At 33.3% G+C, this 15608-nt stretch overlaps 2 protein-coding genes across 2 annotated transcripts in view; both read right to left on the minus strand.

The window, feature by feature from the left end:
• Positions 1–9282, minus strand: part of LOC145306958 (uncharacterized) — a 37185-nt gene extending 27903 nt beyond the window's left edge. Inside the window, exons 1-8 of the mRNA XM_080149299.1 lie at positions 9176–9282; positions 8160–8238; positions 7457–7702; positions 6301–6354; positions 5626–5749; positions 3287–3344; positions 1725–1766; positions 367–408 (exon numbers count right to left, since the gene is read on the minus strand). Of these exons, the coding sequence (XP_080005425.1) occupies positions 367–408; positions 1725–1766; positions 3287–3344; positions 5626–5749; positions 6301–6354; positions 7457–7702; positions 8160–8238; positions 9176–9282 (752 nt within the window). The remainder of the gene's footprint in view (positions 1–366; positions 409–1724; positions 1767–3286; positions 3345–5625; positions 5750–6300; positions 6355–7456; positions 7703–8159; positions 8239–9175) is intronic.
• A 1545-nt stretch (positions 9283–10827) lies between these two features.
• LOC145306959 (uncharacterized) overlaps positions 10828–15608 on the minus strand; it is a 35513-nt gene continuing 30732 nt past the window's right edge. Inside the window, exon 5 of the mRNA XM_080149300.1 lies at positions 10828–10957. Within this exon, the coding sequence (XP_080005426.1) occupies positions 10828–10957 (130 nt within the window). The remainder of the gene's footprint in view (positions 10958–15608) is intronic.

Genomic DNA, 15608 nt, shown 5'->3' on the forward strand with positions numbered 1-15608 from the left:
TACTTAAAAAATAAGAGGTCTACAAAAAAACCGATTGCATATCTGAATTCTATGAAAAATTTTACATCTACTACTTACTAAAAGAGCCGGCTAGCTATCTTAAATAAAAAGTGAAAAAGTTGATACACCTTCTTTATAATAAAATATGCACTTTCAGCTGTAGCGCTCTGGAGAGATGAGAAAATTCAAAATTTAATATTTTTTTCTTATTGTCATTGCTGGAGCTTGAATTGAATTAATTTTCTTTAGTTTAGGACTAAAACTGTAAGGTTTATATTGAAAAAAGTGAAGCGATTGGTATTTTGTTAAACACCCTTTATCTGTATTTGTCTACAAATTTATTGATAAGTGAAAAAATGATTGTGATTCCTTGTCTTAGTTTGTGTATTATCATCTCTGTTGTCTGTATCCTGAGATTAGGGATATAATATTTATTTGGATATTTTAACAGGGGAAAATAAAGGGGGGGGGGAGGGGGAAAGAGGTAGGTTGTGTCTAAAATCCGTAAAGATTGTGAGTTTTAATGCTTAAAAACAGTAGTTGAACGATAATATTCACTAAATATGTGTATTCCTTATTGAAAAGAACTATATTAGACAAAAATATTAATATTAGTGAAAAATATTTAGTGAATATTATGGTTCTACTACTGAGCTGGATCTTTGAATCGTTTTAGAGGTGCGCTGAATCAGGGCGATTCAAAGGTGAACCAGAGGTGCGCTGATGGTGCGCCACAGCTACTGCGATAAAACATGGATTTTTAAAAGGTTTTTGGCACGGTGTTAATAGATCGCTGGCGACACTCAATAAAATATCGATCCGCGCCAGTACAACTTAAGCTGTGTCAGTACGGTATTTTATATAAAATGCCGTGTCAGTACGCTATTTTATATAAAACAATATATAATTTATTTAAAAAATAACTATAAAAATTTTTTCACAATAGTTTTGCAATAAAATATTAAAGTAATTAAAAAAAATATTTATTTATTAAATAAATGACCCCGGATTGGCGCACCAATGGTACTTTCTGAGTATCATTGGCGCGCCACTGGCCGCGCCGATTCGCCCCATGCCATTTCGATTTAAAGATTGGTATTAATAATCTGATGGTGCGCTGAAATGAATCGCCTCGGTTCAGCGCACCTATAAACGATTTAAAGATCCAGCTCTGTTTCCATGCCCTATAACTCACACCTTTACGGAATTTTGTCAATTCATCTAGCTAATATGGACATTATTTATTGGTCAGTTTGTTCATCCAGTAGGAGGGCCAGGGATAAGGTAAAGAGGGTGGATGAAGGGTATAATTATTTAAACCCAAAGAAGGTAAAGTATAGAATTGAAAACCTCAAATATTTTGTCCAAATATTTCTTAGTCATTTTTTACTAAATTCACGTTTAAATCAAATTTGCAATTATACATAGTTTTAATCCATTATAAATGGTTGAATGCCAGTCGGTATGGCTTTCAGTAAATTATTAAAAAAGGCATTAATTTCAATAATATATCAGATAATTTCTTAAATCATGCGTTTTTTACTAAAAGCTATACTGACTTTTGGGACTTTCAAAAGTTCCAATTTTATTTCAGGCTAGCCAGGTAGAATCGTCTACATGGATTCTATTCTATACTTTCTCTTTTTTGTTTAAGCCAGCTGTGAGAATTACTTTATCAGAGTACATAGAAATGTGGTGCAACATCCAAGTAATAATATATCCATTCCTGAGATGGAGTTGGATCTGTCTGCTTTACTGCCCATTCACTAAATAAATATATAATATTACAAAGAGTATATATTATAAATATATATACAAAGAGTATATATTAGGATTGAACTGCCTGTCTGCTTTACTGCCCATTCACTAAATAAATATATAAATGTTACAAAGAGTATATATTAGGATTGAACTGCCTGTCTGCTTTACTGCCCATTCACTAAATAAATATATAAATGTTACAAAGAGTATATATTAGTTGAACTGTCTGCCTGCTTGACTGCCCATTCACTAAATAAATGTATAAATATTACAAAGAGTATATATTACAAATATATAATACAAAGAGTATATATTTGGATTGAACTGCCTGTCTGCTATACTGCCCATTCACCAAATTAATATATAAATGTTACAAAGAGTATATATTAGTTGAACTGTCTGCCTGCTTTACTGCCCATTCACTAAATAAATATATAAATGTTACAAAGAGTATATATTAGTTTAACTATCTGTCTGCTTTACTGCCCATTCACTAAATAAATATATAAATATTACAAAGAGTATATATTAGTTGACCTGTCTGTCTGCTTTACTGCCCATTCACTAAATAAATATATAAATATTACAAAGAGTATATATTAGTTGAAATGTCTGTCTGCTTTACTGCCCATTCACTAAATAAATATATAAATATTACAAAGAGTATATATTATAAATATATAATACAATGAGTATATATTAACTAGCGTCTTCACCACTAGAGGCCTCTAGGGGCATTTGAGAGTGGCACTCGCCCCCTTCTCATTTTCAACTTTTAAGTAAAAGAAAATAAGGGGTGTTTTTTCTAGTGTCTATTTTCTTTGGAGCCCTCCAAAAAATAGTTATAAGGAGCTAAAGACAAAAAAAACACTACTGCTACTTTACATAATAAAATAGGATATGTTACAAAGAGTATATATAGAATATATATTGGTCTATCCATCAAAGAAAGTAATGGTTTGTCTATCTGTCTTGCTAGCGAGGCAAAATTATTTTTGTGAAAAATTCTCCAAAATCACATAATAAATATACAAAAATGAAGGTTCTTAACATAAGATTTTATTTAATTTTTGTAGAATCTTTTATGTGATTTTGGAGGATTTTTCACAAAAACAATTTTGCCTCCCCAGCGATCCTATTTTTTAAAAAGAATTTACATCTGCTCTGGGTGAGTTGTGTCTACAGTTAATTTACGGAATTATACAAAAAATGACGCTATTTCTGGCTTTTGTCATTTATTTCGAAGATTTTACAAAAAGTGGATCGGTGGATTTTACTAAAATCGTGGTTGAGCGATTTTTTTTTGAATTTTTAATTCTTTTTAACAACTTTTTCAATTTTTTTTTACAATTTCTGTCCGCCTTTCTGTCTGACTCAGACTGTCATTTTGTGTGTTTTTATGTCTCTCTTTCTGAGTAGAAATTTTCATATTCTCTGTAGAAAGCCACTTTTCTTAAGTAAATGCCCCGGGGCTACTTTGTTCGAGGCTACTTTGTCCAAGTTCCCAAAAAAATACTTAGTTTACCTGAAAGAAATAATATCTTTATCTTGTTTCCTTTTGTCCTCCAACATAGCTTCATGTACTAAAATAATTATAGTTCTACAAATATTTTTTAAAAATAGTTTCTAACAACATATTAATGTATTAGTAACAGGATGTGCGTGCGTTTGTCTGTCTGCACTAGTAAAATATAGGTTTTTTAGCCAAAAAGATGAATACTCTAGAAATTTGACCAGATATCATTTATTTATACCTATATAGAGAGCGCCACGTTTTTATTTAAATCATAAGTGCATGGCCTAAAGAATAAAATGCATTTGAACTTGAGTGTATTTTTTCTTGAAAAAAAGCTGTAAAATTGTGTTTTTTGACTATAAAATTCATTGAAAAAAATCCGCAAGTTAAAAAATGAAAAATCCGGGAAGCTTTTTAGTAATAAAATTCATTCTTAGTGTGATTTATTCTCGAATAACAAAGATGCCATAGTTTGCAATAGATCATTGAAGAGATCCAAAATAATTTGTGTTGCTTGTGAAAGAAAAGGCAAGAATTGCCAAGATATGGAGAAAAATGAAACATTGTTCGTTCTTGTAAATCAAGTGCAAATGAAGGAACAAACAGGTCTTTGTAATACTTGTAAAACATATTTATTAACATATTTTTAATTATGAATTATAAATTCAAAGTTATTTGTCATTAAAAGCAAAACTTTTCTGAAAATAGTGTCGGTCTGTTCGTCCGTCTGGATAGTTTTTTTCCGTTAACTTGGGCATCTTAGAATTGTCTTAATGATTTTAAACTTTGCATGGTGATTCCTGTAGTAGATAAGTATTTATGATTTAGAAAACGTAGCAACTGTATAATCGTTCCAAGAATGTCCGTACTCAGTTTTTCAACAAATTTACTCCAATTTTGTTTTGACATTTAGAATATTTACATATATTATGATTATTCTATAAGTGTTAATGTTCGTTCGTCCTAGTGACCTATTCCAGTATGAGAAACTGAATTGCTATAATAATTTTTTTGAAATATCTATATACTTTGAAATTTATTTCAAATTTTGAATGTCATCTTAGTTAATTAATTTATTTCTATACAAAAAAAACCCAAATATTTTTGTGGATTTAAAAGAACTTCATATAAAATAAATGAATAAAACTTGTTGAAATGATGTTAGATCTTTGGAAAATAGAGGGTTTTATTATAAAATATGAAAAAAAATTAGGCCATGCACTTATGATTTAAATAAAGACGTGGGGCTCTCTATATAGGCATAAATAAATGATATCTGGTCGAATTTTCAGAGTATTCATCTTTTTTGGCTAAAAAACCTATATTTTACTAGTGTCTGTACAAAAGGATCTCATAAAAAATGGGTGATTGACATTTAACATTGGATGTAGAATATACGTGGATTATATAACAGGAGAAAAATTGTCGTCAATTTAGGTTGCATTTCCCCCCGTTTTTATTGGTTGGGCCTTAAATCCAGTAGGAGTAAAGGGGATGGGATTAAGGGGTGTATGGGGGAGATCGTTTTTTTAACCCGCTACAGAGTACATTTTATTATAGAACATGAAAATCTGGTGTAAGATCTAATTAATAGTACATCCATTTTATTAATACTAACTACTTTTTAAAGCATAATTTAACAAAAAAACTTCCCAAGTCAATTAAGAAATAGATGTTTAATTTCTGTTAAGGCTGATTGGGTTCACAAAGTAATACTTTTGTTCCATCCAAAAAAAAAACATTTAATCATCTTTTATAGAAAAATTAACAAAAATACCATACAGTTTTTGGTAGCAATAGTCTGTACGTCCATTAGTCCATAACGCAGTGAAGAAAATGTGATTTTATCGGCTGATATTAAAGATAGTCGACTAATAATTATTACATGGTATTTATCTTTCTTTTTCATGACAAATGAACATCTGCTTGGTCTGTTTGACCATCCGTGACTTTTTTATTGCTTCGCTACTTATGGATGTTGTCAACAAAGATTACAATAGTTATTTATCACATGATATTACAGACAGTTTTCCGCGGATATTAAAATGAAAAATTTAAAGAATAAAACCAGTTTTGTTGACCCTGAGGTCAACAACCCAAGTATTAATTTTAAGATATTATTTTAATATTCGTGGAAAATTGTCTTTACTACAATGTTATACATTATTTTTCAGTATGTCTTAGAGCCGGTTCTAATCTGTGGAAATTAATCAGATTTCAACGCCATACTGGAAAGCCTGTCCGTCGGTCTGTCAGTCCATTTGTCTATCTGTATGTCTATCTGTCTGTTTGACTGTCCGTCTATCGGTCTTTCTGTCTAACTGTTTGTTTTACAACTAAAATTATTCCTGAATTTTCTTGAGAGTCTTGGGAGGCATATGCGGGGGAAGGGTCTTCATCAATACTCAGCTGATGACCTCTTTCTGGCTGTTCTTCATTACTCATGACTGCTGCTGCCCCTTCACCATTTTCCTTTATTTCATCCTCCTTTACGCGTCATACCAAAGATGTTAAAGTTGGTACTAGGGTTTGGCCGGATATCTGGTCAAATTACCGGATATCCGCTATCTGTATAGTTTAAATATCCAGTAACCGGCCGGATATTGAAAATGGCCGGATATCCGGCCCAACCCTAGTTGGTACTTACCTGCTTTGTTCGGCACAGGACATAAAATAGTTTGAGTAGGGGGAATGCCACGGCCTCAAACAGACGCAACTCATTACCATGCACAGTGAGGATCTCAAGACAAAGATTAGGCAATCAAAGGGTTGGTTGTCTGCTATGTACTGTACCACGGGTATGAGGTGATCCTCCTTTAAAATGGATTGAGTCTTGGAAGGAAGGAAGGGGGGTGGGGATATACCACGCTTTGAAATGAATTTGAGAGGAGGTTGGGGGATGGGGGGGGGGAGGGGATTCCTTAATAAAATAACCAGCAATTGTGACAATGGATATAGGATCTGTGTGGATATATTAACAGAGAAAAAGCTATCTAATTATATCTAGTTAAAGGAGGGTAAACCTTTTGATTAGATAAGACAGGATCTTCTTTCTTTACCCCACCACTTTCTTCCTTCTAGAAAAGAAAAAATTCAGAGGTGGATTCTTAAAATCAGCTATCACTAAAGCACCAATATTATTATTGTGAAAAATCTTTCAAAGTCATATTAAAAATCCCCCAAAAAATGTATAAAATATTTCGTTTTTAATTTTAGACCATTTTCCACCAAGGGGGAGGTAGGTTGTACTAAAATTCCGTAAAAGTGTGAGTTTTAAGGCTTAAAAACAGTAGAAGAACGAAAATATTATCGCTACATTTAAACAATTTTTTTTTGTCTGTGGTTCTTTTCAATAAGGAATACACATATTTAGTGAATATTATCGTTCTACTACTGTTTTTAAGCCTTAAAACTCACACCTTTACAGATTTTTTTTCACAACCAACCTCCCCCTTTGTACAAAATAAAATTTTTGTTGATTTGGCTCTCATTGCCGTTTCAGTGACTTTTGTTTTTTAGGAATCCACCTCAGAATAGAAAATTCAATGTAATAAATAAATCTGGTACCTAAAGTAAGTTATAAACGATATCTAACTCGGTAGCTTAAAAACATTGGGATATTAAAAATTCTCGAATGGGTTTATCAAATCTTTGGATCTACTGCAGTTCACGGTAAAATATTGCTGGTAACGAATATTGCCAAAAATTTTTGAATTTTAAAGGCTGCTAGCTGCCAAACGGCTGAACGTACAGATCATACCCGCACACTATTTTACGCGGTATAAGAAGGCCTACAAATAATCTGGAATAGCCAAGATCCAATAATGCACAGGGAAAGCTTCACTGAAGAAAAAACGCGTAAAATAGGTCTTTTTCGCGTATTTCTCTTTACTGCTAGATAATTATGCATTATTGATTTATGGTTATTCCAGATTATTTGTAGGCCTTCTTATGCCGCTTAAAACAGTGTGAGGGCTTGATATGTACGTTCAGCCGTTTGGCAGCTAGCAGCCTTTAAAATTCATAAATTTTAGGCAATATTCGTTACCAGCAATATTTTACCGTGAACTGCAGTAGATCCAAATCTTTAGTGTCTCAGACATTACAACCAATTATCTTAAAATTCAATTCAATCATCCATTGTCTTATCCCTAAAGAACCTGAGCTGCAAAAGTTTACCTTGGAAGATTTTGGCACGGCGCGCACAATATAAGGTGGCGGGTTGGCCGGCGGTACAGAGGGCGGAGTCAATGGCGGGGAGTGTTGGGGTGCAGAATCTGAAGGTGGGGAGTTAAGGGGTGGGGACTCAGAGTTGCGATGTGGGGACTCAGAGTTGCGATCCGCAGGCTCTGAGGGCGGGGAGTGGCGGTGTGTGGAATCTGAGGGCGGGGAGTGGCGGTGTGCGGAATCTGATGGCGCCTCTTCCTTTTAATAAAAAAAAGATTATTAATTTACAGGGTAGGGAGGATCAAAATAAAAGTAAAACTAGGGAAAAGGGAATGTGATTCTGACAAACATTTCTAAATGAAAAATTTCCCACAACCTTTTACCCTTTTTTCTCCCCTTCTCATCCACCCCTCTTCAGTTACATGAAAAAACAAGTTATACTCCAACTTTACTCCAACAAAATATTTATATTTCGCGGCAATTTCAATTGGAATTCATTGGCTGAATAGCAGCCCCTGAGTAAAACAAAACTGAGAAAAAGTCCTGCAGCTTAAAACCTCATTAACCACTGGTCCGTAGGGTTCTTTTTAAAGGTGAAGTTCTAGTTTCAACAACAGCTGAGTAAATCTCATTTCCCCCATAGCATTACGGATGGACTAAAGGACGGACATATAAAGTAAATTATAGAGTAGCTTCGCTAATAAAATATACTAACCTTAATCTGGTTGTTATTTTCTGAAGATTTTTTCTCATCATTAATTTCAATATGGCCCTCACTCGAATCCAAAGTTTCACTTTAGAAAAGGGTATTTTAATACTATGATTTAAAAGTAACAGGATGACTGTCTATCTGTAACGAGGGTTATTGCAAACCACTGAACCGATATGGTTCTTCTTTAAAAAGTAGCTTTACATAGGTACTTGAAAGGTTTATTGCTATTTTAGAAAATGGTACCACCAACTTCACAAAAGAAATCGCTCTTGCAAAAGAATTACCTACCCCTCTACAAATTTTATTTTATTTTTTTGTTGTTTAAAACTAAAATTGAAAATGGGGGGTGGTTGACTTCCCCTCAACATCAAGTGCCACTGAAAGCCTCTAGGGGCGTAATCGCTAATACTGTAACATATTCTAATACATTAAGTAGTAAACTTTTTTTGTCTGTAGCGAAGGATCTCGCTAACCGCTGAAATGATATGGTTCTTCTTTACAATATGGAGGGTTAATAGCTATTTTGAATAGAAAATGGAGGTATCTAGGGGCGTAGCCGCTACTACTGGAAAATATTAACCCACGGAATGAATGTAAATGTCATACTAAGGACGTTGCTACCACTAAGCGTGTAGTAATACCCTGACCATGTACCAAACATTTTTGTACATTGGATGAGGGGTAATTTTGTGTATCATCATTTGGGATGTACATCCATTTATCGGCCATTGTCTTATCTCTTTAGATCCCTGAGCTGGATCTTTAAATCATTTCAATTGTGTGCCAAATCGGGGTGCGCCGAATTTCAGCCAATCACAGCGCGGCATTTCGTAAAATGCTGTGCTCTCATTGGTGGAAAGTTGGCTCACCCAGATTTGGCGCACCATTGAAATAATTTAAAGATCCAGCTCTGGTAATTCTCAATCCAATGTCCCCTCCTTCACTGAAAATTTTTCACAGTCCAAATATTCAGCCGTCTATCACAAAAAGCAGCTGTGTAAATCACGTATTAAGTATACCCTGGGTGCTTTTTTTCTATGGCTTGAATAGTTTCGACATGGCCACTATTTGAATCTTCCACCCCAATTGATTTTAATTCTTCAAATGTTTCTGAAATACCGGACATTTTTAAAAACGAAGCTTTTCCTTCGGTGTTTATTACTCTAGTCCCCAAAGTTTTAAACAACGTTTCTTTATTCGTTGGCGGAAGTGACACTTTTTGAAACCAAAACTAAAAGTCAAAGGATACCAACTAAATAAAGAGATACAGCTCTGAGATTTGGCATGGCAGTTGCTTTCAAGAGCTACAAAATGGAACTGTGAAGAAACGGCGGTGAAACCGCCGCTCCTGCCGAATTTTGTTTTGCCTTTTCTCGCCATATTAGACAATTTTAAATCACTTTTTCATAAAATTTTCCCATTTATTTTCACTTAATACTTTTTACACTGATTTTACAATTTCTATCCTTTTTAACCATGTCAATATTTAAAAAAAGAGTAAAATCTTACAAAACGTGAAAATATAAGGGAAATTTGTATTAAAAAAAGTTTATCTCAGATGATTGAGAATTGTTTTATTTGGCGAAAATTCTAAGGGAAACGGTAATTTCCGGCGTGAGCAGCGGTTCCGCCGCCGTTTCTTTCCAGTTCCATATTGTACCTCTTAAAAGCAACTGCCATATCAAATCTCAGAGCTGTAACTCTTTATTTAGTTGAGTTCCTTTGACTTTTAGTTTGGGTTTCAAAATGTGTCACTTCTGCCCCTCCCTTTGTTGGTTCTTTAAATTGAGTGTCCAAACGTTTCAACCACTAATTGTAATCTATAAAAGGGGTAATTTTGTTCATCATCCTAGGGGATGTACATCCATTTATTAAACAATTGTCTTATCCCTTTAGATCCCTTAAACTTAAAATACTTGGGCAGGGATCTTAAGGGATAAGACAATGGATGTTACAAAAATTGAAATGCCTCCGTAGTGGTTTTATTTCGGAACCAACCAATCAAAGCGCAATTTAAGTACCCAAAGTTTTTAAGCCAATGAATAACATAACGAGGTTACAAAACTTTGGATACCAGTGTAATTTTTGGTTCAATATCCCCTCCCTCCCTGGTGTCTAGGGGTCGGTCTGTACGTCCGTCCGTTACGGATAGCTCATATTGTTAATTTAGGCCTGTTAGAATTATCCAATCTTAAGGGATAAGACAATGGACGATAAGCTATGTTGTATACCCCTAATTACGATATAAGTTATTTATTGCATCGTGTTATAGACAGCTTTACGAGGTTAGTTAAATAGTCGAGGGCAAGAAGGCCCAGGACAACAAAACTAGCATTAATTTTATGATGTTTATTTAATTATTGAATTTACTACGAAACGATACATGATTTTCCAGTATGGCTTGGAATTTACAGTTCAATGTCCCCGCCCTTTTTAAAACAGGGGTCTAAAGGGATAAGACAATGGCCGATAAATTGATGTTCATCCCCAATGATGATAAACAAAATTACCTCTTATGTAGATGAAAATTAGTGGTTGAAAAATTTGAACTACCAACTTAATGAATCAACCAACCAAAATTCACTGAAGTGAAGTCCCCAAAGTTGTTAAGCCAACGGATTAGAAAACATAAAAAAAAACTTTGGGGATTAGTATACTAATCAGCCCAATATCACCCCCTCCCTTCTAAAAACATAAATTTAAAAATGTCGGTTCCTTTAAAATCAGCAGTTGATATCACAGTAGAATATTTATCCTCTTGCAAACAAACCAGTCCACTTTCAGACAAGACTCGGTAATTTCTGAAAAAAAACAAGGATGACAACATCCATAAAAGAGAAGCTCTGAAACGGTAGGACAAACGCACATTAACACTGGTAGAGTGTCAAAACTGAATAATCAGAATATAAATGTATAACAGTTGAAGCAAAATTATAAGTAAATTTGTTGAAAAACTGCTTAAATACAGGATATTGTTTAAGGACATACTTACATTTTGTGGACTTGATTATAGAGTTGCTTCGCTTATAATATTGTACTTTGTTGTCCCTAGAATCAATATATCAAACTCAGATCAATTTGATAACTAGATAACATAAAAATTAGTTGTTAAAAATTTAAAAATCAACATGTTTAAAATTGACATACGGATATTCTGGTAATGATTATAGAGTTGCTACGCTTTCTAAATCGTACCTAACTACTAAAGGAATCACTATGCAAATTTTGAAATTGATAGGAAAATTCTAACATGCCTAAATTAACGAAAAAGGCTATCCGTTCTGGACGGACCTAGCCCAATTTTAGAAAAGCTTCGCTTTTAAAAAAACTAGGGTGACAACATCCGTAAAAGCGAATCATCCTTTACTCCACCCCCCCCCCCTTCTACTGGATTAACGGCCCAACCAATAAATGAGAGGGGAAATTGCAACCTAAATTGAAATCCACATATATTCTATATCCATTACTGTTTGTTTGTGCTTCGCTTATAAGATTGTACCTTTTTGAAATGTAAATCAGTATTCCAAAAATCAGAAATATAGAATAATTATAACATACAAAAATTACAAAAGTTTGTTGTCAAGAAAGTAGAAAATCAGCATATTCTAAATGGCTGTATGGTCTTTCTGGTAACGAATATAGTGTTGATATGCTTCATAATTCGTACCTAATTGTCAGAGGAATCATCATGCAAAGGTTAAAATCAATGGAACAATTCTAACCTGTTTAAATTACCAAAAAGAGCTAACTGTCCCGGACGGACAGATCGACCCTAATTATAGAAAAGCTTTGCTTTTAAAAATGATTAAAAGTTATACATATTTCACAAGACCAAAAACGGTCATAGATGTAACATAGAAAAACTAAAATATGTTGCATCCTATTCAGAGAGGGAGGGAAAAAAGATTGTGTCTTACACTAGTCCCCAAAATTTATAATAACGATTTCTTATTTGTTGGTTTAACAACTTTGGGCACTCGAGGGAATTTTGATTGGTTGAGTGTTTAAACGTCTCAAGCACTAAATTTAATCTACAGAAAGGGTAGTTTTGTGTATCATAATTTGGTACATCAATTTAACATAAAATGAATAACAAAAGGATATAAGTAATAAACTGTGAGGAATAGTCCCTTTCGTAGTCGTATTTTTAAAATGGCCTTTTAGAGGTTATTTAGGTTAGATTAGGTTATATTGGGTTAGGTGATTGCCCCACAGGGTTAGACAATTTTGCCCTGCAGGGAAAGAGTCCCCCGCAGGGGCCAGAAATAGGAGAAAAGCTACTGTGAAAAATACGAAGAATCGCCCCTTAAGGTGCGATGTTACGAAAGGGACTATACCCAAACTGTGTTTCAAAATGATACTCTTCAGTAATAATTTGATACTTACAAAAAATTAAAAGTTTCAAAGATTTTTACAAAAATTATTTGAGGATTTTTCATGACATAATTTAAATATTTAAAAGAAATATCTTCAATTGAGCAGTTTTAGGTAGATAACAGTTTTAGCAAAAAAAGAGCAAAATTTTCCATAATGGCTAGGTCTCGAGCTGTAATGCTTCTACGTTAGTTCACAGTTAGCGAGATCCTTTGGTACAGACAAAGATCCTATTCCTTTTTAAAAAGACGTTTCTAATAACTTTTGCATCAGACATAAAAACCGTGCTACATGTTAATTATACCTCCATAATAGTTATAAATCGTCCTAGGACCTATGAGAACCTACTTTATAAAGGAGAACCATATCGGTTCAGTGGGTGACGAGATCCTTAAGTACAGACAGATAGACACAGATTCTGTTATTTTATTACTGGCGGCTACGCATCTAGAGGCCTTAAGGGGGGAGGAAGTCGAATTAAATAACCCAAATTTTTTTCAGGGGGATTTTTTCTAGGTGCGATTTCACAAAATAGTTATAAACCTTCCCAGGACCTATGAAAAGGAGAACCATATCGATTCAGCGGTTAGCGAGATATTTTGGTACAAACAAACATACAGAGATCCTGTTACTTTATAATAAGGATATTGCATACTCTATATAAAAATACATGTTCGTTCAGGATAAAAAACCGTTTATAAAAATCGTCTTCCATAGATAAAACATTTTAGTATCCTAAATCAGAAAGGGAGGGAACATTATATTAGTACCCAAAGTTTAAAAACCAAGATATCTTGTTCCTTGGCTCAAAAACTTTGGGTACATTCGTTGAAAATTGTATGGTTTCTAATTTGTAGTATTCAAACTTTTCAACCAATAGATATAATCAATAGAATGGGTAATTTTGTTTTATCATTATTTTGCATTAATTTATCATAATATTATGGGCTACAATAAGAAGACCCTCCATCCAACGACCATTTTTTACTTGTTATAATGCCTCATCTATGTAAAAAAAAGGTTACAATAAAAAAAATCAGCTCGATATCTTTTTAAAAAAGCTCAACTTTAGTGTTTTGGGGGTGTTTTGCCCCACTAGCTAAGAAAAGTGACAAAATTTTCATAGTTTTATAGGTAGATCCAATCATATAAGAGATTATACAAAAAGAATTAGGTTGATAACGATAACAACAAGCCCAAACGTCCAGGGCAAAATTTTATACTAAAAATTTATTTCCTATAAGTGTACAAACTCCCCCCCCCCCCTCCACCTTATAGAGAAAACAAATATTTCAAACCCCACCCCCTCCTTCCAACTCTTGTATCTAGCCCCTGAAGGAGGACGCTCTAACTCTACTAGGCTCTAGCCTTGCGAGACTCTAACCCAGGAAAACATACCTAAAATAAAAAAATATAAAATAATTTATGGAATAGTTATTTATCACATTGTTTCAGACAGCTTTCCGCTGAAAGTGAAATGAAAAATTAAAAGGATTACCCCGTAGGCCCGGGTTAACAAAACTAATATTTGCTTCATGATTTTATTTTAATATTTGTGGCATATTGTCAGTAATACAATGCCATACATTATTTTTCAGTATTGCAGAGAACCGGATATTAATCGGTTTCGAAGCCATACTGGAACAGCTGTGCTATGACTATACAGCAATGACTACTAAAAATAACAATCGAAATAAATCTAAAATGATATATTTCGAACGTCTTTACTAAAAAGCCCTAAAAATTGCCCCCTAAAAACACAAAAAATAGCTGAAAATACCAAATATTTAATAAAAAGTTTTAGCGATTCCCATGAAGATTGGGTTTTACATATTTCTCAATGGTTTTAATACTTTAGAAACTAATGTTCTAACAAAAAAGAAAAAATATTCAAATTCAAAAAAAAAAATCTTTCAAAAATTTTGTCCAAAAGTCAGATGAATATGATAATCTAATTTCATAAAGAATTGTTGTCAAAAAGTTAAAAATTACCTAATGTTTTAAATGGAAGTACAAACATTCTGGTAATGATTAAAGAATTGATACACTTTCAAAAAATGTACCTAACTATTACATATGTGAACATGCCAAGTTTGAAAACGATAAAACAATTCAAACATGCCTAAGTCAATGATAAGATCTATCCGTTACGGACATATGGATGGACCAACCATAATTATAAAAAAGCTTTGCATTTAAAAAGGATTTGTAAATATAAAATTTATTTTTCTCAAGGACGGTTGAACAATTACAATACATTTTTTAAAGAGATAGTTACACAAAGTGCATTTTACGAGTTTGGGTTCTTTAAATCTTTAAAATTTGGGTACTTAGAGTAATGAACCTTTAAAAATTAAATTTTAAAATTCATTTGGGGAGGGGTAATCACACCTTTATCCCCCACCCCCCATGGACGTTCCTGTATGCCCTGAATTAAACAGGAAAAAATATGTTGTACACAAAATTCAAGTTTAAAAGTATTTCGTGCAACTACCTCTTATATTTTATGGCGCTTTCAAACTAAGTACCCTTTTCAGCAATTATACCCCGGCCCCCTTTTAAAAAAAAATAGTAATAGGGGGGTGAAGTTTTCTATTTGTTTGATAATTACTTTAGGTCAGGTTAGATTTCGTTGTATTGGGAAGCCCCGTAGGGTTAGGTCACAGCAGTTTATACCCCAGAGGGGTTACGCATAGTAATCTGAAGTGGTGGTGGAGAGGGGGGGGGGTATCATTGCTCAACAAGGACTTTATGTAAAAGACCCTAATTTTAAATTACATTTTCAGAAAGTTAATTTATAATTTATATGATAGATATTTAAAATAGAGAAAAAGAGAAAAATTATAAGTTACATACAAAATTTTTAATCTAACAAAATAAGATTTTGTTATTTTAGATTCATTCTCCTATATTACTTCAGGTTAAAATTTTAGGCTGGCGCTTGGCTGCTTGCTGAGCCTTGACTACTATGCTTGAGATTATTTGTATAATATATATTTTTTGGATCATGAAAAGAAAAAGAAGTAGCGGATTTCAACGTATTTTCACAGAAGCTATTGGTAGGTTATTATAGGTAAT

This window comes from Acartia tonsa, chromosome 15 (assembly GCF_053477335.1).
Source record: "Acartia tonsa isolate MP-2025a chromosome 15, ASM5347733v1, whole genome shotgun sequence".
In the NCBI taxonomy this organism is placed as follows: Eukaryota; Metazoa; Arthropoda; class Copepoda; order Calanoida; family Acartiidae; genus Acartia; species Acartia tonsa.